The sequence below is a fragment of the Trachypithecus francoisi genome, unplaced genomic scaffold (genome assembly GCF_009764315.1).
Source record: "Trachypithecus francoisi isolate TF-2019V2 unplaced genomic scaffold, Tfra_2.0 Lachesis_group3, whole genome shotgun sequence".
Classification (NCBI taxonomy): Eukaryota; Metazoa; Chordata; class Mammalia; order Primates; family Cercopithecidae; genus Trachypithecus; species Trachypithecus francoisi.
The window spans coordinates 46,806,511-46,833,346 of NW_022681468.1; the positions used below are offsets into that span (position 1 = coordinate 46,806,511).

The window sequence follows — 26,836 nt, forward strand, 5'->3', positions numbered from 1 at the left end:
TCATTCATTCATTCATTCATTTAAAGGTAGCACATTGCCGCACAAGACCGCGCTACAGTCTCATCTGAAACTTGAAGAGCTCCCGACTTGTAATACTACTTGTGTTTTTCAGGGGCTGTTTACACTGCTTCGCTTCCGAAGACCGTTAGGGACGTGGGATTAGGTAAATTAGGCTTCCAAAGAGTTTCGACAGATTCGGGTCATTATTGGAGAGGAAGTCGGGGAATAAAAAGCATTGTCTAAGCAGACAATCACAGAGGTCAATCCTTAGGAGATTTTAGAATTCCCTGATGGTACGTGATTTTTCTTCTAGAGTTCCTCGTTATAACGAATCGGCGTCTAAGGGTTTAAGTGTCACTTGACATCACTGCTCCCACGTGTTGTTTCCCATCTGGCGGCCGCGGCTCCTGTCCTGACCCTGACCCGCCCTCCCGAGGTTCAGCCGTCCCCCAACGCCCCCCAGCCTTACACTGATGTCGGATGAGAGAGCCCGTGCTTAAGTATGGTGCCTGTTCTCTGCTGTGAGAATCTGGGGTTCCTGGGCGGGGGGTGGCAGGCTACGCTCCAGAAAATTGGCGGGGTCTCCCGAGGAGGCCGCCGCATGTACTTGGGGCAGTGGGGGGTGCGAAGCGGGACAGCGCTTCGCCAGGTCCGGTGCAGACCTTCCTGGGGATGGTGTCACCTGGGCGAGGGTAGGAACTTTAGGCCCTGAGCCACCCCCCACCTGGATCTGGGGAGTCGGGGGTCTTGTTTTGGGACACTGAATTAGACTATGAGATATTTACGCTGTGACCTTGAGCTGCCCGGTGGATGATCCTCCTTTAAATGAAAATCGTCTCTAGACATACCAGGTCTAACGGCCCTTACCTGATCTGTTCATTTCCCAGCATGCGCTACTTAAGAGTTTTCCCTTTATGCCTTACTAGAGGCTTTAGAATAAAGCAAAAAATGTAATCCGATCTAAAAGCTAAATAACGAATTTTATTTCTGTTACATCTCGGCGGTCTAGTTTCATAGAAGTCTAGACTTAAAATGGACTTTAAAGTCCGAGCACGGTAGCTCACGCCTGTAATCCCAGTACTTTGGGAGGCCAAGGCGGGGGGATCACCTGAGGTCAGAGGGGTTCGAGACCAGCCTGGCTAGCATGGTGAAACTCCGTTTCTAATGAAAATACAAAAAATTAACTGGGCATGGTGGCGCGCGCCTGTAGTCCCAGCTACTCAGGAGGCTGAGGCAGGAGAATTGCTTGACCCCGACAGGTGGAGGTTGCAGTGAGCTGAGATCGCGCCATTGCGCCCCAGCCTGAGTGACAGAGCAAGACTGTCTCAAAAAAAAAAAAAAAAGACTTTAAGGGCTTAGCGTTAAAGAACCTTTTAATTATTATTTTCTGTACCTTGCTGAGTTTCTCTAATTAATGAGTTTTTTTTTTTTTTTTTTTTTGGAGACAAAGTCTTGCTCTGTTGCACAGGCTGGATTGCAGTGGCGCCATCTTGGCTCACTGCAACCTCCGCCTCTCAGGTTCAAGAGATTCTTCTGCCTCAGGCCTCCTGAGTAGCTGGGATTACAGGCGCCCGCCACCATGCCCAGCTAATTTTTTTTTAATTTTTATTAGAGACGCGGTTTCACCATGGTGGCCAGGCTGGTCTCGAACTCCTGACTTGGTGATCCACCAGCCTCGGCCTCCCAAAGTGCTGGTATTACACGCGTGAGCCACCGCGCCCAGCCATTACTTTTTATTTTAGTTACATTTTCCCTTCTTAATTGGGCTCATAGCTGGTACCTGTTTGTTCACAATTTATTGCATATTATGAGTGTACTGAGAGAACTACAATGTCACAGCTGCCAGAGACCGTGGAGATAGTTTAACTCTTACTTTCTAGGTGATACTTATCTGAAAGAAACAGTGACCTAAGATCTGAGTGTAGGCACTCTGAATTATTAAGATGACAACTTAATTTGGATCTTACAGCTCTTTGGCATGACTCTTTAGTTCCTCTTCCCCTCCTCCCCACCACCCCCACACCCCCACCCCCCCACCTCCCGGCCCAGAGACAGGGTCTTGCTCTGTCATGATCATAGCTCACTGCAGCCTTGAACTCCTGAGCTCAGGCAATCCTCTTGTCTCAGCCTCCTGAGTACCTAGGACTACAAGCACTTGCTACCACACTGGCTAATTTTTTACTTTTTGGTAGAGACTAGGTCTTGCCTTATTGCCCAGGCTTATTTTCTTTTTTCTTTCCTTTGTGTGTGGTTTTTTTTTTTTTTTTTTTTTTTTTTTTTGAGATGGATCTTTGTCGCAACGGCTGGAGTGTGGTGGCACAATCTCAGCTCAATCTCAGCTCACTGCAACCTCTGCCTCCTGGGTTCAAGCGATTCTTCTGCCTCAGCCTCCCAAATAGCTGGGATTACAGGCACCCGCCACTCCGCCCAGCTAATTTTTGTGTTTTTATTAAGATGGGGTTTCACCATGTTGGCCAGGCTGGTCTGGAACTCCTGACCGCATGTGATCTGCCCACCTCGGCCTCCCAAAGTGGTGGGATTACATGCATGAACCATCGTGCCTGGCCTTATTTTCTTACTCGAAATCAGCCCTCTCAACCCCTTTTCTTTATGACTGATACTTTTCAAAAGACCAGTCAGGTTGTCTTACAAATTGTTTCATGTTGTAGATTTTCCTAATTATTCCCTCATGATTAGAGCGTATCAAACTTTTGGCCAGAATACCACATAGGTGATGCTATCTTACTGCATCTCACCAGGAAACACCTAATGTTGGCACCCAGTTTGTGATGCTAGGTTTTATGACTTAGCTTATACTTTTTTTCTTTGAGACAGGGTCTCTTGATCTGTCACCCAGGCAAGAGAGCAGTGGCTTGATCATGGTTCACTGCAGCCTCGAGCTCCTGAGCTCAAGTGATCCTCCTGCCTCAGCCTCCTGAGTAGCTGGGACTGCAAGCGCACACCACCATGCTGGCTCATTTTTGTATTTTTCGTAGAGATGGGGTTTTGCCATGTTGCCCAGGCTGGTGTAGAACTTATGGGCTCAAGCTATCCACCCAACTCAGCCTCCCAAAATGCTGGGATTGAGCCACTGCACCTGGTCAGTTACTTAGCTTATAACATATATTTGGCTATTTGGAAAATATTTTTAGATAGATGATATATGCCATAATAGCTTATAAGACATTTTATAGGTCTTAAATAGGTCATTTTATAGGTGCAATGGGGAAATTACTGGATTTTGAAGTCCAAACACTTTAGTTAGGCTGCAGCTGCCCAGTTACTATCTGTATAAGTGACCTCATGTAAGTTTCTTAAGATTTCTGAACCATCCCTCCCAGAATTAGTAGGAAAATCATATGGGAAGTGTAATGTATACTTATGCCTGGACAAATAAGGATAGCATGACATTAAGTATTTTTTTTAATAGTAACACATATGACAAAGAATTGTAACCTCAGACTAGAGGAAACTAATTTCACTTACTAAAAAGGAAGAAACTTTAAAAAAAAAAAAAAAAGATTAGCCAATAGAAGTTTACATTTCATTGAAAAGACTATTAGAACTTGAAGGGGACTTAGTAATCATATTACCTCATTTTTCAGGTAAGAATCAGGCCTTACTGGAGACATTCAAGCAAAGGTTGGACAACTACTTTTCCAGAACAGAAAGGAAACTCATGCATCAGAAAAGGTTTGAGCTTGATGACTGAAAAGATCTCCCATTATTCTTAAGTTCCCTGGTTCTATGATATATTTTGTTTGCCACAAGAATAACAGCATCATTGTAGTCATTCCTGAGATCTAAGCCAGTGATTCTTGAATTCGCTTATTTCTTCTCTCCTTCTCCAAGTTTCAGGGATATAATCAGAAGGTAACCCCGATGGGTCTTTGCCGCTATAACAACAAATATTTGCTGTAATATCTGGAAACTAGGATCAAATAAAAGGAAAACCACATTACTGCTATCTGTTCTTACCATCAGGTGGTTTATGTGGCTGGTGGAATTTGTCAGTCTAAGCTTACTATTAAATAACTGCAAAGTGAATAGTGAAAGATTTATAAGACCTCAAATTAGCAAGTAACTCTGAAAATCATTTATTTACTCAGTCATCTCCAGTATTTTCTCTGAACCAGTTGCCTACAATTATGTATCCCATAATCTTTTTTTTCTTTCTTTTTTGAGACAGAGTCTCACTCTATCACCCAGGCTGGAGTGCAATGGCACAATCTCGGCTCACTGCAGCCTCTGCCTCCCAGGTTCAAGCAATTCTGCCTCAGACTCCTGAGTAGCTGGGACTACAGGCGCCCACCACCATGCCCGGCTAACTTGTATTTTTAGTAGAGACGGGTGTTTTACCATGTCGACCAGGCTGGTCTTGAACTCCTGACCTCAAATGATCCACCTACTTCAGCCTCCCAGTGGGCTGGGATTACAGGTGTGAGCCACTGTGCCTGGCCTATACCGTAATCTTGATAGATACTGGTGACTACAGAGGACAGCTTTAGAGATTTAAGCAGACATAAGAAAACTGCTGATTGTTAGCTCTTGAGTTCAACTGTAGGTCTGGAAAAAACAAAAAAAACAACAACAAAAATGAAATTGGTCTGGGCGCGGTGGCTCATGCCTATAATCCCAGCACTTTGGGAGGCTGAGGTGGGTGGATTACCTAAGGTCGGGAGTTCAAGACCAACCTGGCCAACATGGTGAAACCCTGTCTCTACTAAACAAAAATTAGCCAGGTGTGGTAGTGCATGCCTGTAATCCTAGCTACTCAGGAGGCAGAAGATGTAGTGAGCTGAGATTGTGCCACTGCACTCCAGCCTGAGTCACAGAGTGAGACTCTGTCTGAAAAATAAATAAATAAATAAATAAATCTCAAAAATAAATAAAATACATAATTGAGTGATTCTAAAGAAAATAAATCATAATGTTAACATAGTGGTCTGTGAACGGTAGAACTATTTATCTTTTGTTTTTCAAATTCTCAATAAATATATTACTTTTATAGTATGATAAACTTTATTTCACTGAAAAGCGGAAACATACACTGTTTAAGTAATATATATTAATACATTATCTAATGAATAAAGAAGATCCATACCAAAAGCACTTGGGCATTCCTCATACATGTCTTTTCAGATTTTTTAGTTAACAACCATCATTTGTCACCATGAGGTGTATAATAAGGACAAGGTATGTGTAGAGGCAACAGAGGGTTCCAGTCTGAAACTTAGAGAACATTTAAAGATTTCACACTTTCGGCCAGGCATGGTGGCTCATGCCTGTAATCACAACACTTTGGGAAGCCAAGGCAGGAGGATCACCTGAGGTCAGGAGTTCGACACCAGCGTTATCAATGTGGAGAAACCCCCGTCTCTACTAAAAATACAAAATTAGCCAGGTGTGGTGGCGCATGCCTGTGATCCCAACTGCTTGGGAGGCTGAGGCAGGAGAACCTGGGAGGTGGAGGTTGCGGTGAGCTGAGATTGTGCCATTGCACTCCAGCCTGGGCAACGAGTGAAAACTCCGTCTCAAAAAAATAAAATAAAATTTCATACTTTGTTTCTCTGACCTCTGGTTGATAACCCAAAGAAATACAAGGATGGAATTTTTTTTAAAAAACAACAAATTTTGGCATTATAGGAAGGAAATCTGTGAAGGAAATCAAATCTGTGTTCTTTTTTGATGTGAACTATAGAAAGGGAAAGGGAAGGGAAGGGGAAAGGAAAGGGAAGGGAAGAGAAAGGGAAGGAAAGGAAGAAGGAAGGGTCTTAAATCAGTAATCCAAGCTCCTCCTACCTCAAGCACCTAAAAAAGAAGAGCAAAATGAACCCGATGAAGGAAATAAAGAGCAAAAATCAATTTAAATGAAAAGAGAAAAAAAGAGCTGGTTCTTTGAAAAGATTAATAAAACTGACAAACTTACTAGCAAGAGAGAAGTTACAAATTACACTATCAGGAATGAAATGGTGTACATTATTACAGGTTTTATAGACATCAAAAGGATACAGGAATATTACAAACAACCCCTCCTGGGTTCAAGCAATTCTGCTTTAGCCTCCTGAGTAGCTGGGATTACAGGCACACGCCACCACGCCCAGCTAATTTTTTTGTATTTTTAGTAGAGACGGGGTTTCACCGTGTTGGCCAGGCTGGTCTTGAACTCCTGACCTCAGATTATCCACCCACCTCAGCCTCCCAAAGTGCTGGGATTACAGGCGTGAGCCACAGCACCCAGCGGGATTGAAGAATTCTATTTTCTGGCTTCCAATTCTTTGATTCCTCTGTCCCCTCCATTCTCCTATTGATTTTATTCATTTAGTTTATTTTGGTTATTGTATTTTTCACTTTTTTTTTTTTTTTTTTTTTGAGACGGAGTCTCGCTCTGTCACCCAGGCTGGAGTGCAGTGGCCGGATCTCAGCTCACTGCAAGCGCCGCCTCCCGGGTTCACGCCATTCTCCTGCCTCAGCCTCCCAGGTAGCTGGGGCTACAGGCGCCGCCACCTCACCCAGCTAGTTTTTTGTAGTTTTTAGTAGAGACGGGGTTTCACCGTGTTAGCCAGGATGGTCTCGATCTCCTGACCTCGCGATCTGCCCGTCTCGGCCTCCCAAAGTGCTAGGATTACAGGCTTGAGCCACCACGCCCGGCTATTTTTCACTTCTTAAACTTTCCATTTGGGTCTTGATATTTCTATTTCTTTGCTGAGACCTTCTATTTTTTCATTTGTTTCAAGCGTGTTCATAATTGCTCACTGAAGTATTTACAAGGTTCTGTTTAAAAATCTTTGTCAGATAATCCTAACATGTTCCTCAATGTTGAGCATCTGCTGATTGTCTTTTTTAAATTCAGTTTGAGATCTTCCTAGTTCCTGCTGTGATGAGTGATTTTTTAATATATTGCATCCTGGACATCTTGCATATCATGTTATGAGGCTCTAGATTTTATTTAATCCTTTTATCTGGCTCCTTTCGACAATGCTCCATGAGGGGAAGTGGTGGGAGGTACCACTTCATTACTGCCAGATGGAAGTAGAAATTCATGTTCCTCACTCTGACACTTGAGGGGAAGGGCAGGGAGTTTCTTGTTACTGCTGGGTAGAGTGGGCATTCTGTCTCACCAGGCTTCCATTGGTAACTCCCTGACTGGGAAGGACTACGGTGCTTCATTACTCTCCCTGTGTGGCCTCCACTGACATTAGTAGGGTATGTGGCCTAATTGTCATAAGGCAGTAATGCAAGTCCTGAATGTCAAGTAGGCCTCCTTTGATACCACTCCAGAGTAGATGGGAGATGGGCACCTCATTACTGCCAATTGGGGTGGAAACCAGGCTCCCTGTGTGGTTTCCACTGACACTCACTGGGGAATGGGGAGGCTTTTCTGTGCATATGAAGGAAATCACATTTTTTAAAATGTCAGTAGTTATCGTGATTTTTTTTTTTTTTTTTTTTTTTGAGACAAGAGTCTCACTATGTGGCGCAGGCTGGAGTGCAGTGCTGCAATCTTGGCTCACTGCAACCTCCACCCAAGGGTTCAAGCAGTTCTCCTGCCTCAGCCTCCTGAGTAGCTGGGATTACAGGCATGAGCCACCACGTCCGGCTAATTTTTGTATTTTTAGTAGAGACAGGGTTGCACTAGGCTGTCCAGGCTTGTCTCAAACTCTTGACCTCAGGTGATCCACCTGCCCCAGCCTCCCAAAGTGCTGGGATTACAAGCGTGAGCCTAGTTATTGTGATTTTATAGGATAAGGGAAAAAGAGGAGGGAAGAATAAATGCAAAAAGGAGGAAAGTATAGGTATGATTGAGACTGGTGGAACGGAATTACTGTTGATTGTATGTGTTAATCAAAAGCTGAATGTTAATTTTTTTCATGATGGTGGCATATGCTTTGTTCTAAACTTGAATTTACTACTAGTTTCAACAAAGCTTCATAAAAATTTTATGTGTTTCACAGACTTTAATAATTGATAAGCTAATAAAGATTTGCACATCCAGTTTATCATTTTTGTCTTGGTTATCAGAAAACTCTGAACTAAATAAAATGTGTAGCATTTATGTTAGTCTACAGTGTACATGATTCATGTTTTCCTTTTACATGCTGTTTAATTTCTATTTTAAACAGCTTTATTTTATACAAATCTTTTTTTTTTTTTTTTTTTTTTTTTTTTTTAAGACGGAGTCTGGCTCTGTCGCCCAGGCTGGAGTGCAGTGGTGCGGTCTCAGCTCACTGCAAGCTCCACCTCCCGGGTTCATGATGCCATTCTCCTGCCTCAGCCTCCCGAGTAGCTGGGACTACAGGCGCCCGCCACCACTCCCAGCTAATTTTTTGTATTTTTAGTAAAGATGGGGTTTCACTGTGTTAGCCAGGATGATCTCAATCTCCTGACCTCTTGATCTGTCTGCCTCAGCCTCCCAAAGTGCTGGGATTATAGGCATGAGCCACCATGTCCAGCCTGTACAAATCTTTTATATGAAATGCTCAACCTTTTTAGAACTAGCCAGGATATAGTAAATAAATAATGTGATACACATTCTTACATCTAGATTAACTGAACCTAAGTCCTACATTTAGGATATGTGAAAATCTCAGTAATTCAGAAAGGCTTTTTTACTTACTTGTCTTTTCTTCCCTGTTGCCGCCAGGTTAGATTATAAATAGAAGTTTCTGATTAGTCTCTGTGATTGCCCTTTCTGAACTATAGAATGTGTAGTAGAATGTATAATTCCTGTAACTTTCTTTTAAAACTCTGAATATCTTTCATGAGGGTTGTCTATTTCTAAGCAAATGGTGTTTGTTAACTGGTGTTTGTTTAGAACGTCTGTATTTATATTGTAAAAGGTTCATTAGTAGTAAGGGTCAGAGTTAAATTAGCAACTAATTTTAAGTGTATTTGGAGTGGCTCAGATATGTGAATCCACTTTTTCAACTATAGATTTTATTAAACCTAAATATAGGCCAAGTATTTGTGATGAAATTTAGCATTCAAATGAGATGTGGTATAAGTGTAAAATGCTCACCAAAATCAAAGACTTACTACAAGAAAAGGAATGTAAAATGTCTTATTAATACTTTTTATGTTGATTGCATGTTGAAATGTGAAAATTTTTGATATTTTTGATATATTCGATTAAGTATAATAGTAAAAAATTTAAAATAAGCAAATTGGTGACTAGTGAAATAGTTAAGTAATTTTATGAAAACAGCAAAAATCTCGATTTCCTTTATTTTTATTATTATTATTATTATTATTATTGAGATGGAGTCTTACTTTGTTGCCCAGCCTCTATTGCAGTGGCGTGATCTCGGCTCACTGTAACCTCTACATCCTGAGTTCAAGTGATTCTCCTGCCTCAGCTTCCCGAGTAGCTGGGACCACAGGCATATGCCATCATGTCCGGCCAATTTTTGTATTTTTAGTAGAGATAGGGTTTCACTGTGTTGGCCAGGCTGGTTTTGAACTTCTGACTTCAAGTGATCCACCTGCCTCGGCCTCCCAAAGTGCTGGGATTACAGGTGTGAGCCACCACTCCCAGCTTTTTTTATTGTTTTTTTAAGCCCAAACCTCACCATCTTGGTTTCCTTTATAATCCTCCTAGGAATGGGGCTTTAAACAAGTAGCTTAGCAAGGTAGCAGAGCAAACTATCTTAAAACTGGAAATTTCGATAGACAGGGCCTTTGAGTCCCAAACTAGCATTAGAAAATATAATTCTCGGCCGGGCGCGGTGGCTCAAGCCTGTAATCCCAGCACTTTGGGAGGCCGAGACGGGCGGATCACGAGGTCAGGAGATTGAGACCATCCTGGCTAACACGGTGAAACCCCGTCTCTACTAAAAAAATACAAAAAACTAGCCGGGCGAGGTGGTGGGCGCCTGTAGTCCCAGCTACTCGGGAGGCTGAGGCAGGAGAATGGCGTGAACCCGGGAGGCGGAGCTTGAAGTGAGCTGAGATCCGGCCACTGCACTCCAGTCTGGGCGACAGAGCCAGACTCCGTCTCAAAAAAAAAAAAAAGAAAATATAATTCTCTGGCCGGGCACAGTGGCTCACGCCTGTAATCCCAGCACTTTGGGAAGCCGAGGTGGGTGGATCACGAGGTTAAGAGATCGAGACCGTCCTGGCCAACATGGGTGAAACCCCATCTCTACTAAAAATACAAAAAGTAGCTGGGTGTGGTGGTGTGCACCTGTAGTCCCAGCTACTCGGGAGGCTGAGGCAGGAGAACTGCTTGAACCCGGAGGTGGAAGTTGCAGTGAGCTGAGATCACACCACTGTGCTCCAGCCTGGTGACAGAGTGAAACTCCGTCTCAAAAAAAAAAAAAAAGAAATCTAATTCTCAGCTGTAAGGTTCTATGGTCATTAATGATCTGAGATATTGGGGGTGGCATACAGTTACATACACAGATTTATAAAATATGAGCAGTGATTCCTTAACTTCAGTTAGACTAAAAATATCTGTTTATAGATTGACAAACTTTTTTTTGAATTTTTAAATTAGGTGACTAATAAAGGTACCAGAAGAATATGGCTGCACAAATACCAGAATCTGATCAGATAAAACAGGTAAGGTATTCTTAATAAGGGGAAAATATTTTGCAAAAAATGTAAGATGCTATTAATGCCACTGTGTCAGGTTGGGTGCAGTGGCTCACATCTGTAATCCCAGCACGTTGGGAGGCCCCGATGGGTGGATCACTTGAAGTCAGGCAAGACCAGCCTGGCCAACGTGGTGAAACTTCCGTCTCCTAAAAATACAAAAATTAGCTGGGCGTGCTGGCGCACACCTCTAGTCGCAGCATACTTGGGAGGCTGAGGCACGGGAATTGCTCGACCCAGGAGGCAGAGGCTGCAGTGAGCCGAGATTGCACCATTGCACTACAGCCTGGGCAACAGAGCAAGACTCCATCTCCAAAAAAAAAAAAAAAAAAATGTCAGTCAGTGGTTTCACAAAACAATTGTTTCTATTTCATTTCCAAAATGGATATTAAATGTTATAAAGTGTGTGTATTTTTTTCTTTTCTTTTCTTTTTTTTTTTTTTGAGACAGTCTTGCTCTGTCGGCCAGGCTGTAGTGCAGTGGCACAATCTTGGCTCACTGCAACCTCCATCTCCTGAGCCCAAGCAATTCTCCTGCCTCAGCCTCCCGAGTAGCTGGGATTACAGACATGTGCTACCATGCCCAGCTAATTTTTGTATTTTTATTAGAGACGGGGTTTCACCATGTTGGCCTGGCTGGTCTCAAACTCCTGACCTCAGATAATCCGCCCACCTCAGCCTCCCAAAGTGCTGGGATTACAGGCATGAGCCACCACGCCCAGCCAAGCATATGTATCTTTCATTTAACTGATAATCAAGAAAAAATTAAATATTCAACTAGAAAATAAAACTGTTCTGTAGATCATATTGTACCCATTTAAGTAGCATAATAACTATGATTTCAAGTGTTATGGTATATTTTGTCTAAATATAAAATACTAGTAATTGAAGTTTCAAAGCATCTTTGTTTTAAAAACCAAATACTAAAGAACATTCTGGTTTGTTTGTAGTTTAAGGAATTTCTCGGGACCTACAATAAACTTACAGAGACCTGCTTTTTGGACTGTGTTAAAGACTTCACAACAAGAGAAGTAAAACCTGAAGAGGTATGAAAAGTGTTACTCACTGAAATTCTCCAGGCCTGTCATAAACACTATAAGTAGGAGCCCCTTAAGCATTTTACTTGTTCCTACTTATTACAGGAATTTAGACTACCTTTTATGTTCCATTGCTTAGAAGAACTGAAGCAGCCACTGAACCACGGCATTGAGTTTAACAGTGCCAAATTTAATATGATAGTTACATTGTACCAAGTCAGACCATTTTAGAGAAGATGCCTGCAGCTGCTGAGTTACTGTTTCACAACAAAGATTCTTACTAATTAGCTTTCAGTCAAGATGGCCTACCTAGAGAAATTTGGCACAGCCTTTCTGTATGGCCCTGGGAATTCTAGTTGGCTTTGGAAAAAGCAAAGCTTGACTTTGATGGCTCATATTGAAAACCTAATCCTATTAGAAGTCTTAACTTTTTTTTTCTAAGACAGGGTCTCGCTCTGTCACCCAGGCTGGAGTGCAATGGCATAATCATAGCTCACTGTAACTTTGAACTCCCAGCACTTTGGGAGGCCAAGGCAGGTGGATCACTTGAGCCCAGGAGTTCGAAACCAGCCTCAGCAACATGGTGAAACGCTGTCTTTACAAAAATTACAAAAAAAAAAAAAAAATTAGCTGGACACGTTGGCACATGGCTGTGGTCCCAGCTACTCTGGAGCTGAGGTGAGAGGGTCACCTGAGCCCAGGAGGCAGAGGCTGCAGTGAGCTGTGATTGCACCACTGCACTCTAGCCTGGGCGACGGAGCAAGACCCTGTCAACAAAAACAAAAACAAAAAAACCAGTCCTTGTCTCTACTAAAAAATAAAATGAAATACTAGCCAGGCATGGTGGTGTGTGCCTATAGTCTCAGCTACTCCAGGGACTAAAGTAGGAGGGTAACTTAAACCCAGGAGGTTGAGGCCGCAGTGAGCCGCTGCACTCCACCCTGGGCAACAGAGACAGAACCTGTCTCAAAAAAATAAATAGGCCAGGCACGGTGGCTCATGCCTGTAATCTCAGCACTTTGGGAGGCCAAGGCGGGCAGATCACGAGGTCAGGAGATCGAGACCATCCTGGCTAACACAGTGAAACCCTGTCTCTACTAAAAATACAAAAAATTAGCCAGGCATGGTGGCAGGCACCTGTAGTCCCAGCTACTCGGGAGGCTGAGGCAGGAAAATGGCCTGAACCCAGGAGGCAGAGCTTGCAGTGAGCCAAGATCACGCCACTGCACTCCAGCCTGGACGACAGAGCGAGACTCCATCTCAAAAAATAAATAAATTAATTAAATAAATGAAAAGTAAAAGGTTGAGAATTAAGAATGTTGTTTCTCATTAAAAAGGAACAAACTTACTACTGGGTCTACATTTTAACAATCGAAACAAGAGGATAGGAATGTGGGCTTTCACTTAATACACTTGCAGAAAATCTAGTCCAGAAGCTTCTTGAAAGCAGAGACTTACCATTGCTCTTAGTGACTACAAACTGGCAGGCATTCAATATATATTAATGCTTGTCAGTGGATGAAAGTATCAATTAAAAGCTATGGTCAGTTGCTGCCAATTAATACTATTTAATTCTCAGATATATTCAAAGAAAAGCAAACTACACACTGTTCTTTTAGAATACATGCATTTTTAAAAATTCATATTTTTGTGTTGCCTCTTATATCTTCCCTTTTCATTCCTAGACCACCTGTTCAGAACATTGCTTACAGAAATATTTAAAAATGACACAAAGAATATCCATGAGATTTCAGGAATATCATATTCAGCAGAATGAAGCCCTGGCAGCCAAAGCAGGACTCCTTGGCCAACCACGATAGAGAATTCCTGATGGATGAACTTTTGATGAAAGATTGCCAATAGCTGCTTTATTGGAAATGAGGACTCATCTGATAGAATCCCCTGAAAGCAGTAGCCACAATGTTAAACCATCTGTCATGACTGTTTGGCAAATGGAAACCACTGGAGAAACAAAATTGCTATTTACCAGGAATAATCAAACTAGAAGGTCTTATTGTTCAATGAAATAATAAGATGCAACATTTGTTGAGGCCTTATGATTCAGTAGCTTGGTCACTTGATTAGAAAAATAAACCATTGTTTCTTCAATTGTGACTGTTAATTTTAAAGCAACTATGTGTTCAATCATGTATAAGATAGACAAATTTTTATTACTAAAAGTAAAATAAATGGAAATATCACTGAGCAGTTGTTTATACTGTATGGTACCATAGTATTCTCACTGGACTGTGGATACGTTGAAATGTTTTTCAATCAGGATCATCCTCCAAGCATTCCTGTTCATTCATGTCTGCCTCAAATTGCTGGTGAATACATAAAACAGTTACTTGCTAATCATTTCAATGCACAATCCTTTTCTTGCCTCCCTTGTGTCAGGGTGGGCATTATTCCTTTTTTTTTTTTTTTTTTGAGATGGAGTTTTGCTTTCGTCACCCAGGATGGAGTGCAATGGTGTGATCTTGGCTCACTGCAACCTCCACCTCCCAGGTTCAAGCAATTCTCCTGCCTCAGCCTCCCAAGTAACTGGGATTACAGGTGTGTGCCACCATGCCTGGCTAATTTTTGTATTTTTAGTAGAGACGGGGTTTCACCATGTTGGTCAGGCTGGTGTCAAACTCCTGACCTCCAGTGATCCGCCCACCTCAGCCTCCCAAAGTGCTAGGATTACAGGCATGAGCCACTGCGCCTAGCCACATATTCTTATCTTACCTACATTTTCATATATCTTCAGGAAACCATCCCATCTGCCCTAGTTTGGGAATGTTTAAGAGTCACTGTAATGGAGTTCATGTTTGTGTTTTGTTCAGAAGCTGACAGTTAAATATGATAGATTCCAAGGCTTGCCAATGATAAAAAGTGAACCAAAGTTAATGTCTTATGGCCAATGAATCCTGAAATGAATCCAAGCATTTGCAGGAAATTCTAGTTGATGCATATGTATACCAAGTAGTTTAGTAAAATGCAAGTGGACTAAAACTTACTAATCAACTGGCTTATGAATGGATTTCATTCAATACCATTTTAAACCTATAAGAGAATGCTAATTAGCCTGTATGTTTAAATTTACCAAAGCGATTTTTATGTTTTGTATGTTAATGGAAGTAGAAGTATTGTTCTGCTTTAAAACTGAAGTGTTGAAATACAGGTAATACTCAAGAAAATACACAATTTATTATAATCAAAGGAACCTGAAAGAATAGGCTTGCTTCATGTTAAAGCAGCCAAAAAGTCAGAGATTTCACTTATTTAAGATTCTGGGCAATTCACAGATATACTTTGATATTTCTGCGTAGTCAAGCATAACATAGCTATTTACTGTGTACATTTCACAAAGATAATTAAATATGTGCTCACCTGGCAAATAAGGGGAATTTTGTGCAACAGCATCTCAAATACCTTGGGAGGGAGTGTGTGTCTGAAAACCTTCAGAAGTTCCTGTGGTTGCCCACACACTAAAAGGGCATTGCTGAGGTGTTGAACCCCCATTCTATGCTCTCCTGAAACAGAATGACAAGTTTTGAGCAAAATTTTAAAGTTCTTTAAAACAGACATTCTACAAATCCAAGAAAGCAACAAGATTAAAAATTAAAAGCATATCAAGCTAAAGACTACTTAGACAAGTCTTGTGAAGAGTACAGTACAAATATGAGGGAAGACGTTGAGTTTCTTAGTGGTGAAGCTGCAATATTAATAATTTTGAGCCAAATTACAGCAAGTATACTCTTACTGTTTAGAAGTGCACTTTTGCATTGGAAATGCTCGTGTTCTATAATTTGGGTATGGAGGGAAGAGGATACTGAGGTTTTTTGTAAGCAGTTGTCTGCTTTTATTAATATCTGAAGGTTATCTTTACATGTGTGATTGATAAAATAGGATAGATTAAACATGTTCCAGCTAAATGGAACTTAAAAAAAAAAGATTTCACTATCAAAGAGTTGAAACAAGATTTAGTGTAACATGAATTACATACCCTGAGGAAAAAATAAGAGATTTATGAACTCTGATTTTTAAGCACAGTTTTAAAATGAGTTTTAGGATAACTGGCTTTGAAGTAACAAAGAATGAAAATATGTGAAGAGTGAAAATCATAGCATTTCTGTTTAAGTTAGAACATGGAATGACTTTAGTCTCCCTTGTTTTACTTTAAGGAAACTGAGGCAAAGATCAGTGAAATGATGTATAGTTTCAATGCTGATTAATGTCAGCATTAGGAATATAATCTAATTTTTTGACCCTCGAGACTAGAGTACTGCCTCTCTTCAGGTATTCGGTAATCACAGGAGTTGAAATCTTGACATACTTCATATAACTAGGTAGAAAATAAAATACGGCCCTAGTAAGTATAATAATACATTTTTATTAGCTGAAACTAGTTTTCCATTTATCGGTTGAAATACATGGTCATATGAAGAGAAGAGTGCATGACAGAAAAAAATGCTTTCCAAAGATTCATATTAAGCTTAAACTAAAAAACAACAGGGATATGTCCTGACTTAAATACATTAATTTTACATTTTCAACATAAGATATAATAGTGCCTGTTCTCAAGATTGGTGGTGCTAACAATACAAAACAATCAATTTGGTCAAATAATTTAACCAACCAATAAATTAAATCATACCAGCTCCTCAGAAATTTCAATCAAAATTATTGGCCCTATGGTCTTATACAGACATAGCCACCACTGAGATGGCTACAGAACTATATTTTACCTGACAGCAAAATGATGAAAATTGTGGGTGATGTCAAAGGGGAGTGGAGAAAGTTAAGAAGACTGCAGAAAACTGGGTGAAAAATTGCCACATTGGATAGAATACTGTACTGGTTTGTTTTCAATGTTTTAGAAACCTAGGGAGATTTTTAAAAAAATATTGACATCTGGGTTCCAGCCCCATAGATTCTGATTTAATTGGTTTGGGGTTTGATGAAGAATTAAAGAATAAGCAGCCAAGACCGAGAACTGCAGTGTAAGTAAAATATGGAAGTATAAAACTTCTGTAAAGAGCTATTAGGGGGCTGGGCGTGGTGGCTCACACCTGTAATCCCAACACTTTGGGAGTCTGAGGAGGGCGGATCACTTGACGCCAGTTTGAGACCGGCCTGGCCAACATGGCAAAACCCAGTCTCTACTAAAAATGGAAAAATTAGCCAGGCATGGTGGCACACACTTATATAATCCCAGCTACTTGGGAGCCTGAGACATGAGAATTGCTTGAACCCAGAAGGCTGAGCCAAGATCACACCACTGCACTCCAGCTTGGGTGACAGAGTGAGACATTGTCCCCCCAAAATAAAAAAGCTATTAAATAGCAGTTAAAAATTTAAAAACCCAAGTTTGCAACATGTGTTCAGATCACCTCTAAATCTAATTGAACATTACATCTTAGCTCTTAAGCATAAAGTGAATAGGAATAAAATGTGATAAAATATGTTATCTTTTTTCTTTTGACTTATAATCCAGAACTTTCTTTCCCACAATTTGAGGGTCCTTGTTTACAAAAAAGAATATAAAATTATGAATACAAAATTACTAGGGGTGGCTGGGCATGGTGGCTCATGCTTGTAATCCCAGCACTTTGGGAGGCCAAGGCAGTTAGATCACTTCAGGTCAGGAGTTTGAGACCAGCCTGACCCACATGGTGAAACCCTGTGTCTACTACTCATACAAAATTAGCTGGGTGTGGTGGTGCATGCCTGTAATCCCAGCTACTTGGGAGGCTGAGGCAGGAGAATCGCTTGAACCTGAAAGACAGAGGTTGCAATGGGCTGAGATTGCGCCATTGCACTCCAGCTTGGGCAACAAGAGTGAAACTCCATCTCAAAAGAAAAAAAAAAAATTGCTAGGGGGCCTTAGAGGCCTATGCATATAAAGGTCTTTAGACATAAGCTTCACTGGTTTATGTAAAGTCACTTCTGTTTATATCATTTAAGTCAGTTCTAACTGTACATTTTGTCATCAATATTTAGCATGTATTTTTAGTCCATTTCAAAAATTACTCCATCTAAAAGCAAAAATCATTAATATTTAGCAGGTATTTTTAGTCCATTTTAAAAATTACTCCATCTGAAAGCAAAGATCAATACTAAATAAAATACTAAAATACAAATTATAGTGATTAATGTGCAATGATTTTGAATGCCCACAACTTTTTCATTTCTCAAAACCTTTATAATAGTTTTAAGACACTGAATAAAAATCTTGGCTATTGCTGTGAGTTGTCTAGGATTTTGACTTCCTCTTTGTTTTTATAAATCCTGGAGGAGGCTGCTTACAGATTGAAAAACAAAACCTTTTAAAAAAAAAAAAAAACAGAGGCAAAAACAGGTACAGGCACTGTGATATGCAAGGGAGTTTGCAACACTTAAAAAATATATATACATTGTACTAATGGGTTTTGTAATACTGATTTATCCAGCAACATCAGTTACTTCTTAAATTAAGAAGCCTCAAGACAAATTTTCCTTTCCAGGGTTTAACACCAGAATAAGGACATTATGATTATAATATTTATACAATAATAATATTATCTACCATCATTTTGCCTAACAATATTATGAAGTTTTCTCAAATCCACCTGGAATTAGGTAGGAATAAATTATAACTCAAAATATGACCATTAAGTGTAAGATAGCCCCGACAGGCATCACTCCATTAAACATAGTAAAAGAATGGACATTCATAGGGAATTTATTTATCAACAAACTAAATAAGTATTAAGAATATTCTAAGAAAGCAGAAACATTTTTATAAAGCAGTTAGAATTTTTAAAAGTTGTTTTGTTTGTTTTCTTGAGACAGAGTCTCTGTCTCCCAGGCTGGAGTATAGTGGCAAGATGATGGCTCACTGCAACCTCAAACTCCTGGGCTCAAGTGATCCTCTCACCTCAGCCTACTGAGTAGCTGGGACTACAGGCACATGCCATGGTACCCAACTAATTTTTGAAGTTTTTTGTAGAGACAGGGTCTTGCTTTGTTGCCCAGGCTGTTCTCAAACTGTTGGCCTCAAGCAATCCTCCTGCCTTGGCCTCCCAAAGTGTTGGGATTACCAGTATGAGCCACCACACCTGGCAAAAAGTTTTTATTCTTAACATTTAGTCACTTGGAAAACTCACTGACTTAGAATTTTATATAACAATAAATGAGGTGTTTTTGTATTTGACTTTGCTACTCTGTTTGCCCGCTTCCAAGTCTGCAACTTGAACACTAAACTCTAACATAATGCAGTAATACAGTGTGATGAAGTGAACATGCTGGGATAGTTTTTCTTTAGTGAGGGAAGTTGGCTAACACATCCAGCTAGTTATTTGACATACAAATACTAATAAATATTTCTTAAGAATAAACTGTCGTAACTCACAAAAGAACATTTACATTCTTACCTCTAGATAACCAAAGTTCTCCCATCCGTACCTCTTGCAAGAAAAGTTCTTGCAATTTTTTATTCTTCGCTGGATCCCACAACTAAAATATTCATAAAATATTTAACAATGAGTAATGAATGTAAGGAATATGGTTACTGATCAAATTATTTTTTATTTATAAAGGACATCTTGGGCTAGATGCGGTGGCTCACGCCTGTAATCCCATCACTTTGGGAGGCCGAGGCGGGCGGATCACCTGAGGTCGGTAGTTCGAGAACAGCCTGACCAACATGGAGAAACCCTGTCTTTACTAAAAATACAAAATTAGCAGTCGTAGTGGCGCAGGCAGGAGAATCACTTGAACCTGGGAGATGGAGGTTGCAATTGGCTGAGATCACACCATTGCACTCTAGCCTGGACAACAAGAGCGAAACTCTCTCACAAAAAAAAAGGAAGAAAAAAAAAATGACATCTTGAACCTAGTCTCTAAATCCAAAGTTATGACAAATGTAGTTGTTCTTTAAATATTATACCAATTTTCTAAAATGGGATTTTAAGTGATTTTTAAAAAATGACATATTTGTTAGGTTGAGATGCTTATAATAAGTAACTCTCATCCCATATTTTACCCACCCACATATAGCAGAAATCCTACTGTAATTAATATAACAAAGGTAGTTTTGTATGTTGCAAAATTATGTTCTTGCCAGGGATATTAACAGTGCCTGTTGATTTGGTTGCAATGATTTCTCTGGCTTACAAGGTCATTTTGGTCTTTTTAGTAGTGAAACCTGTTCATGCAACAGTAATTCTCTATTAGGGGAAACAAGAAACTATGCTAAGCCTTCTGTACTCACACCCTCAAAAGGAAAGGGACAAAGGACCTGGTGGGGGGTTGGCAGGGGAGTGAGTGTTCAGAAGGATGCTTTGGTTTACTGCGGTTGGTTCATGAAGGCTACCATGGCCACAAGATGGCATCATCATTGGTACTACATCTAGGGCTAGTCTTTCAAGGTACACTGTGCAAACCCTAGCCCAAAATATCAACTCCACTGCCAGTTACTTCAGCTCCAGTGTTTCAAATCTGTAAGGTTTTTGTTTTTGTTTTCCCCCAAGAATTTTCTTTTTAAAATGCAATGAGCCTGGAAAGGGGTCACCTTTTTTTTTTTTTGAGACGGAGTCTCACTCTCTTGCCCAGGCTGGAGTGCAGTGGCGCAATCTAGGCTTACCGCAAGCTCCACCTCCTGGGGTCAAGCCATTCTCCTCCTTCAGCCTCCCAAGTAGCTGGGACTATAGGCACCCACCACCACGCCCAGCTAATTTTTGTATTTTTAGTAGAGACGGGGTTTCACCTTGTTAGCCAGGATGGTCTTGATCTCCTGACCTTGTAATCTGCCCGCCTCAACCTCCCAAAGTGCTGGGATTACAGGCATGAGCCACGGCGCCCGGCCAGGGGTCATCTCTTAAGCTTGTATCATCAAATATACTAATAATCAGTAACATCAGAGGTTTTACTCAATAGATGTTTAGTGAGGACTAGCAAGGGCAGGACACTACAGGAAAAGCTGGAAGGAATTGGAGACCAAGAACCCTGTGCCCATCCCCAAGGAGTCACAGTCTAATAAAGGGAAAGGGATCATGTAGGTACAACAAGAAGTCCAATGTCCTCTGGGGCTCAAAGTACAGAGACATCACATCTAGTTGGAGAATTGTCAAAGGCTTCTCAGAAAAGATAGCGTTTGAGATGTGGAGAGGTTCAGTGAAAGTCTGATGAGGAAAGTATAAGCAACGCAAAATTGCAGGGAACATACCAAGTGAACTTAATTAGCTGGATTATGGTAGGGTAAATGTTTGTTTGCTGGAGTGCAGTGGCACAATCTCGGCTCACTGCCACCTCCGCCTCCCGGGTTCAAGTGATTCTCCTGCCTCAGCCTCCTGAGTAGTTGGGATTATAGGTGCACACCACCATGTCCAGCTAATTTTTGTATTTTTAGTAGAGACGGGGTTTTACCATGTTGGCCAGGCTGGTCTCGAACTCCTGACCTCGTGATCCACCAGCCTCGGCCTCTCAAAGTGCTGGAATTACCGGCGTTAAGCCACTGTGCTGGCCATGATAGGGTAAATGTAGCAACAATATAACCATTATTGAAGGCCAGCTATAAACTAGGAACTTTTCATATATTATTTCCAATCCCTAGGAAAACAAGGCAGTCAATTGGAATAGGCACCCATCAAAGGCATAGCACCAAGCGGAGGCTGGTTTTGTTTTTTGTTTTTGTTTTTGTTGTTTTTGAGACAGAGTTTCACTTTGTTGCCCAGGCTGGAGTACAGTGGCATGATCCTGGCTCACTGCAACTTTTGGCTTACTGCAACCTCCGCCTCCCAGGTTCAAGCGATTCCCTTGTCTCAGCCTCCCAGGTAGCAGGGACCATAGGCATGTGCCACCATGCCCGACTAATTTTGTATTTTTAGTAGAGATGAGGTTTCACCATGTTGGCCAGACTGGTCTTGAACTCCTGACCTCAGGTGATCAGACCACCTCAGCCTCGCAAAGTGCTGGGATTACAGGTGTGAGCTACTGCGCCCAGCAAAGCTGGTCTTTAATCTGTAGAGTAGGCAGCTACTGCAAGGAATTACATATTCAGAGCTGCCATTTAGAAGAAATTTACTCTAACAGCATAAGAATAGAGGCAGGGCGACAAGTTAGGAAACTATTTCAATAACCTGGGTAAAAGGTAATAAAAGCCTTTAGTCGCAGGGAAGCAATAGAAATAGACAAGTGGGATATATATATATATATATATGAAATAGAGCATTTGAAAATAAGAATTGGTCATTGTTTATGATGGATGAAGCTGATATTTAAACAAGATGAGTCAGGGTCATAGCAGGGAGGCTAGTGACACCAGGAGCATAGTAAGGAAACAGGAGTAGGTGCAGTGGTAATGGGGGAGATGATGAACTTACTTCTGGACACACTAAGGTGAGGTGCCAACAGAACGTCCAGATGACAGAGTCTGGTAGACAGATGAAACTTGGGACACCAGGTCTAGAGTAGCACATTTGAAATCACTTTTGGAGAAGGCAAGGATCTTCTAGGCAGAGGGGGAAGAGTACAGAACCCAAGGCCCATGTTTCACAAAGCATCTGTTAAAACTGCAGTTTCTTGGGCTCCACCCAGACCTACTGAATCAATCTCTGGGAGTAGGGCCCAGGAATTTGCATTTTTAAACAAGCTCTTCAGGTGATTCTTATGGATCCTAAAGTCTGACAGTCACTGTGCCAGCAAGAATTCCCCAGGCTACTGGATCAGAATTGCTGGGATCAGGGTCAAATAATCCATATTTTAACAAATGCTCCAGGTAACTCTAATGCAGCAATGGACCATACTTTGGGAAAGTCCTGGGAAGAAGAGGAAGAAAGACCCTAGAAAAGGTGGTGAGAAGAGACGACTTTCTCTGCTTTGGTTTATTCATCTGTAAAATGAAAATAGAGGCCAGGGCCGGGCGTGGTGGCTCAAGCCTGTAATCCCAGCACTTTGGGAGGCCGAGACGGGCGGATCACGAGGTCAGGAGATCGAGACCATCCTGGCTAACACGGTGAAACCCCGTCTCTACTAAAAAATACAAAAAACTAGCCAGACGAGGTGGCGGGCGCCTGTAGTCCCAGCTACTCCGGAGGCTGAGGCAGGAGAATGGCATCAACCCGGGAGGCGGAGCCTGCAGTGAGCTGAGATCCGGCCACTGCACTCCAGCCTGAGCGACAGAGCAAGACTCTGTCTCAAAAAAAAAAAAAAAAAAAAAAAAAGAAAATAGAGGCCAGGCACAGTGGCTCCCTCCTGTAATTCCAACACTTCAGGATGTCAACGCGGGCAGACTGCCTGAGCTCAGGAGTTTAAGACCAGCTTGGGCAATGTTGCGAAACCTGTCACTGTACAAATACAAAAACTAGCTGGACGTGGTGTGCACCTGTAGTCCCAGCTATTTAGGAGACTGAGGTGAGAGAATCACCTAAACCCAAAAGGGTTGAGGCTGCAGTGAGCTGTGATCATGCCACTGTACTCCAGCCTAGACAACAGAGTGAGACTCTGTGTCAAAAAAGAAAAAAAAACAGAATAGAGTTGTGACAATTACATGAAAAAACATTTGAAAAATCCTGCTTGTGCTGCTTCCTCAATTGAAATAATTTATTTCCTATATGGGAAATAATATATTAACAATTTATTATTAATAATTATTGATTCATATCAATAAATTACAGTATGACTTAGTTATGGCTTAATACGAATATAATTAAATTATATTGTAATTAAAATATGATTATATTAATATAAATCATTCATTATTTCCCATATGAACTGTCATTGACTGATTTTCCTGTCTTCAACTTCCTTTCTCCACACTAGAACCAGAATTGTCTTATTTAAAAAATAAAACCAAAATAATTGTGTCTTTTCTCTGAAATAAAGTCACCATCATTAGTTATCCACCACAACAGAAAAATGTCCTGACTTTTCAGTTTGGCATGCAAAGTCCTCCACAATAAGACACTAAACTGACCCTCAGCTATCTCTCTGGCCATAACACTCCTTGAATATTACAATTTCATGTTCTGTGCCTCTGCACAAGGTATTTCCCTCTGCCTACAATGAATAACCATATTCAACAAACATTTGCTGGGCACCTACCGCACTAGACTCCGTTCTAAGCACTGGAAACAATGGAGAGTAAAAATCAAAGTCTGCCCTCACAGAGTTTAGTGTAATAAACAGAAGGCATTAATTAAATAATTACATAAATGTGCAAGTGAAACCATGGACAATGAAGAGGGACATGCAGCTGTATCAAGCTCTGTCCCAGTCAAGTCAGGGAAGGCATCTCCACTCCCATGTCCAGCTCTTTGGACACTCCCTACCCAGCTAACTATGTCAAACGGGCTTTTATTCTCTACTGTGATTCCATTTTGAAACCCCAGAAGTGTCTTTGACTCTGCCTCTCCATTACCCTTTACTCAGTCGGCATGAACTGTATTCTTCCGAGTTACCACTACCACCACCACAGTTCAGGATTTTTATTACCTCTCATCTAAATCGCTGCAATAGCTTGTTTTCTCTTCCTGTCCATTAAGTACACTCCTGCCTGATCAATCTAAGAATGGTTGTCTTCTGCCTTTCTTTCCTTCTTTTTAAAAAATTCCTGCTTAGAAATCTTCAGTAATTCCTCCATTGAATCTCAATTCCTTAACCTGGCCTTCAAAGCAAGCCTTCCTTAATTCAATCCCTACTTTCGCTCTCCAATCTTACCACCCACTATTCCTCAGTATGACTCCTTTGCCAAACTGGTTTACTGAATGTGCTTGGCAGATGCCCCACTTTGCATCTTTATGCACATGCTGTTCCCTCCATCCTGTGTCCTATCCCCTGAAACCAAGCCACAAATTCATCATCCTTCCAGGCTCAGTTCAATGTCACTTCCGCTACAAAGTCTTCTCCGGAAAAACTGCACGTTTCAAAAATGGCTACCGCAATATTCCCGGTCACACAAGTGCTTTCAGAATCTTGCCATCCCTGTTGAGAGGCAGAATCTATTTCCTCTCCCTTTAAATTGAGTAGGCTTCAATGTTGCCAAAAGTGGTACCATCTGCTCTCCCACATGAGCACATGTTCTAGTTCACATGCATGTGCGTGCTCTCTCTCTAATATGCGTTTGCTTGCCCCTTGGGACACAGCCCACCACACAAATGAATCTCAGATCACACAGACACGTGTAGGTGCTCTGGCTAACAATCTCAGCGAAGGAAACATCCAGAATCAACTGCGGATTGCTTGTGGCCAGGAGTTCAAGATCAGCCCGGGCAACACAGGAACACCCTTGTGTCTGTCTTTTTTTATAGGCAGTGTCTTGCTCTGTCGCCCAGGCTGCAACTGCCGCCTCCTGGACTCAAGCAAATCTCTTGCCTCAGTCTCCCGAGTAGGTGAGATACAGGCACACACCACCACTCCCGGTTAATTTTTGTATTTTTAGTAGAGACAGGCTTTCACCATGTTGGCCAGGCTGGTCTCGCACTCCTGACCTCATGTGATATGCCCGCCTCGCCACCCAAAGTGCTGGGATTACAGGCGTGCGCCACCGCGCCCGGACCGTCTCTTAAAAACAACAAAAAAGGGACTAATCAAATTCTGCCGCAGACTTAGAAAACACGAAGATGCCTTCTGCTTCCGAGCTACAAGAAAGGCCCTGCGGGAGAACAATCTAGAAGTTACCGCCATGTGACCGTGGCCAGTCTGGGTTTCTAAGTGTCCTGCGCGGCTCAGAAAGGGCAAAAGCCTCCTCTTCCTTCTTCCAATTAAAAGAAGTGCCTGTTGTACAATGTTTTGCTTTACAGCTGCCCTTTTACAACTCCAACTTCTCCCTCCTTCCCTCCCTTTTGTGAGAGGCGAGTGACTGAGCCTGAGGCGGTGCTTTGGGCGGTGCTTGGGGCGCGAGGGCAGGCCTCTTCCCCGGCGCGGGCGGCGGGCGGCTGAGGGAATACTTGCTGCTGAGCCCGCCGGGAGCCAAGAAACCCAGCGAGCCCGGACCTGCGTCTACTGAGCTACCTGCGTGGATCGAAAGCACTGCACCTGCGTGCCCCGCTCCTCAGGCTTTTGAGGCTCGGCTCTTCTTTCTGCGAACACAACACGGCACGTGCTGGCTGGGAGGCGTGGGCCGAGTGGTCCTCCCCGCCCGGGCGCCGCGAGCCCCTCGGCAGAAGCTGCGGCACTCACGGCCCGGCCTCTCACAGGGGGGCCCTCCCGGCCGGCAGCCCGCCCGCGCTGCCCGACCCGGCCGCGCCTCCGCCTCGGTCCCACTCACTGTCCCGCAGGCGGCGCTTGAACGCGGGGTCCCCGCGCCGCTTCCGGTCGAGGTAAACACAGTAGCCTAGGAAGGCGAAGGCGCCACAGACCGCCGCGGCCGCCAAGAGGCCGAGGAGGGAGCGGACGGAGGGCATCCGGCCGCGGGCGTCCCACAAGCGGAGCGTTGGGCGCGGGCCGGCCGGCAGGGGGCGTCGGCGCGGCGGCCCATCCGGCCTCGCGGCCTCTTGCGCACTCAGCGGCGCGTTGACGCCTCGCGCCCAGGCTTGTGGACCGGCGAGGAAGCCGAGCGTTCGGGAGGATGTGTGCGGGAGCCCGCGCAGCCACCAATTAGCAGAGCTCTGTTCGAACCTACGTCTGTCGCACTCCAAATTCTGAGCCCTTTCTCCAAACATGCCTCTGCCCTGTGTCTACAACACCGATTTGGGCAAAGCACAGTATGCTGCGAATCTGCTTTACTGGGAGCCGGTGGTCGTTTAGGCCTCTCTTCCCTCACCTGCAAAATTAAGTTGACTCTAAGGTCAACTTTGGTCACCTCCTAGTTCGCATTGTCTAACACTAGCCCGTACTCCCCAACCTATGTTTAGTTTTATAAGAAACTGAAGGCTGGGCGCGGTGGGAGGCTGAGGTGGGCGGATGACGAGGTCAGGAGGTCACGAGGTTGACCATCGTGGCTAACCCGGTGAAACCCCGTCTCTACTAAAAATAGGAAAAATTAGCCGGGCGTGGTGGTGGGCACCTGCAGTCCCAGCTACTCGGGAGGCTGAGGCAGGAGAATCGCGTGAACGCGGGAGGCAGAGCTTGCAGTGAGCAGAGATCCCACGAGTGCACCAGTGCCTGGGCGACACAGCGAGACTCCATCTCAAAAAAAAAGAAAGAAAGAAAAGAAGAGAGAAAAGAAAAGAAAGACTGAAGACAGCCACACTGTCTTCCAAAGTGGCTGTAGCATTTTTGCATTCCTACCAGCAATGAGAG

At 42.7% G+C, this 26,836-nt stretch overlaps 2 protein-coding genes across 7 annotated transcripts in view; one reads left to right on the top strand and one right to left on the bottom strand.

Moving 5' to 3' along the window:
- The window catches only part of TIMM9 (translocase of inner mitochondrial membrane 9), a 30,225-nt gene extending 16,391 nt beyond the window's left edge, over positions 1–13,834 (top strand). Inside the window, exons 2-7 of one of the 3 annotated variants that reach the window (XR_004431589.1) lie at positions 113–163; positions 314–500; positions 3,606–3,693; positions 10,496–10,560; positions 11,543–11,638; positions 13,315–13,834. Coding sequence is in view for 2 of the 3 variants with exons in the window: in XM_033187900.1 (XP_033043791.1) it covers positions 10,522–10,560; positions 11,543–11,638; positions 13,315–13,449 (270 nt within the window). In the remaining variant the exon portion in view is untranslated. The other 2 variants (XM_033187900.1, XM_033187901.1) reach the window with 2 other exon arrangements.
- Positions 3,689–26,486, bottom strand: TOMM20L (translocase of outer mitochondrial membrane 20 like). Of its 4 annotated transcripts, none has more exons than XM_033187895.1 (5): positions 25,863–26,486; positions 25,607–25,674; positions 19,030–19,111; positions 15,005–15,147; positions 3,689–3,931 (listed from the first exon to the last, which is right to left on the bottom strand). In XM_033187895.1, the coding sequence occupies exons 1-5, from the start codon at positions 26,254–26,256 to the stop codon at positions 3,791–3,793; spliced, it is 828 nt and encodes a 275-aa protein (XP_033043786.1). In that variant the 5' UTR covers positions 26,257–26,486; the 3' UTR covers positions 3,689–3,790. The 4 variants fall into 4 exon arrangements, with proteins under 4 accessions (XP_033043786.1, XP_033043787.1, XP_033043789.1 ...); XM_033187896.1 differs by having other exon boundaries at positions 25,631–25,674; positions 25,863–26,482; XM_033187898.1 differs by lacking the exon at positions 3,689–3,931 and adding an exon at positions 13,780–13,953 and having other exon boundaries at positions 25,631–25,674; positions 25,863–26,473.
- Between the last annotated feature and the right edge of the window lie 350 nt (positions 26,487–26,836).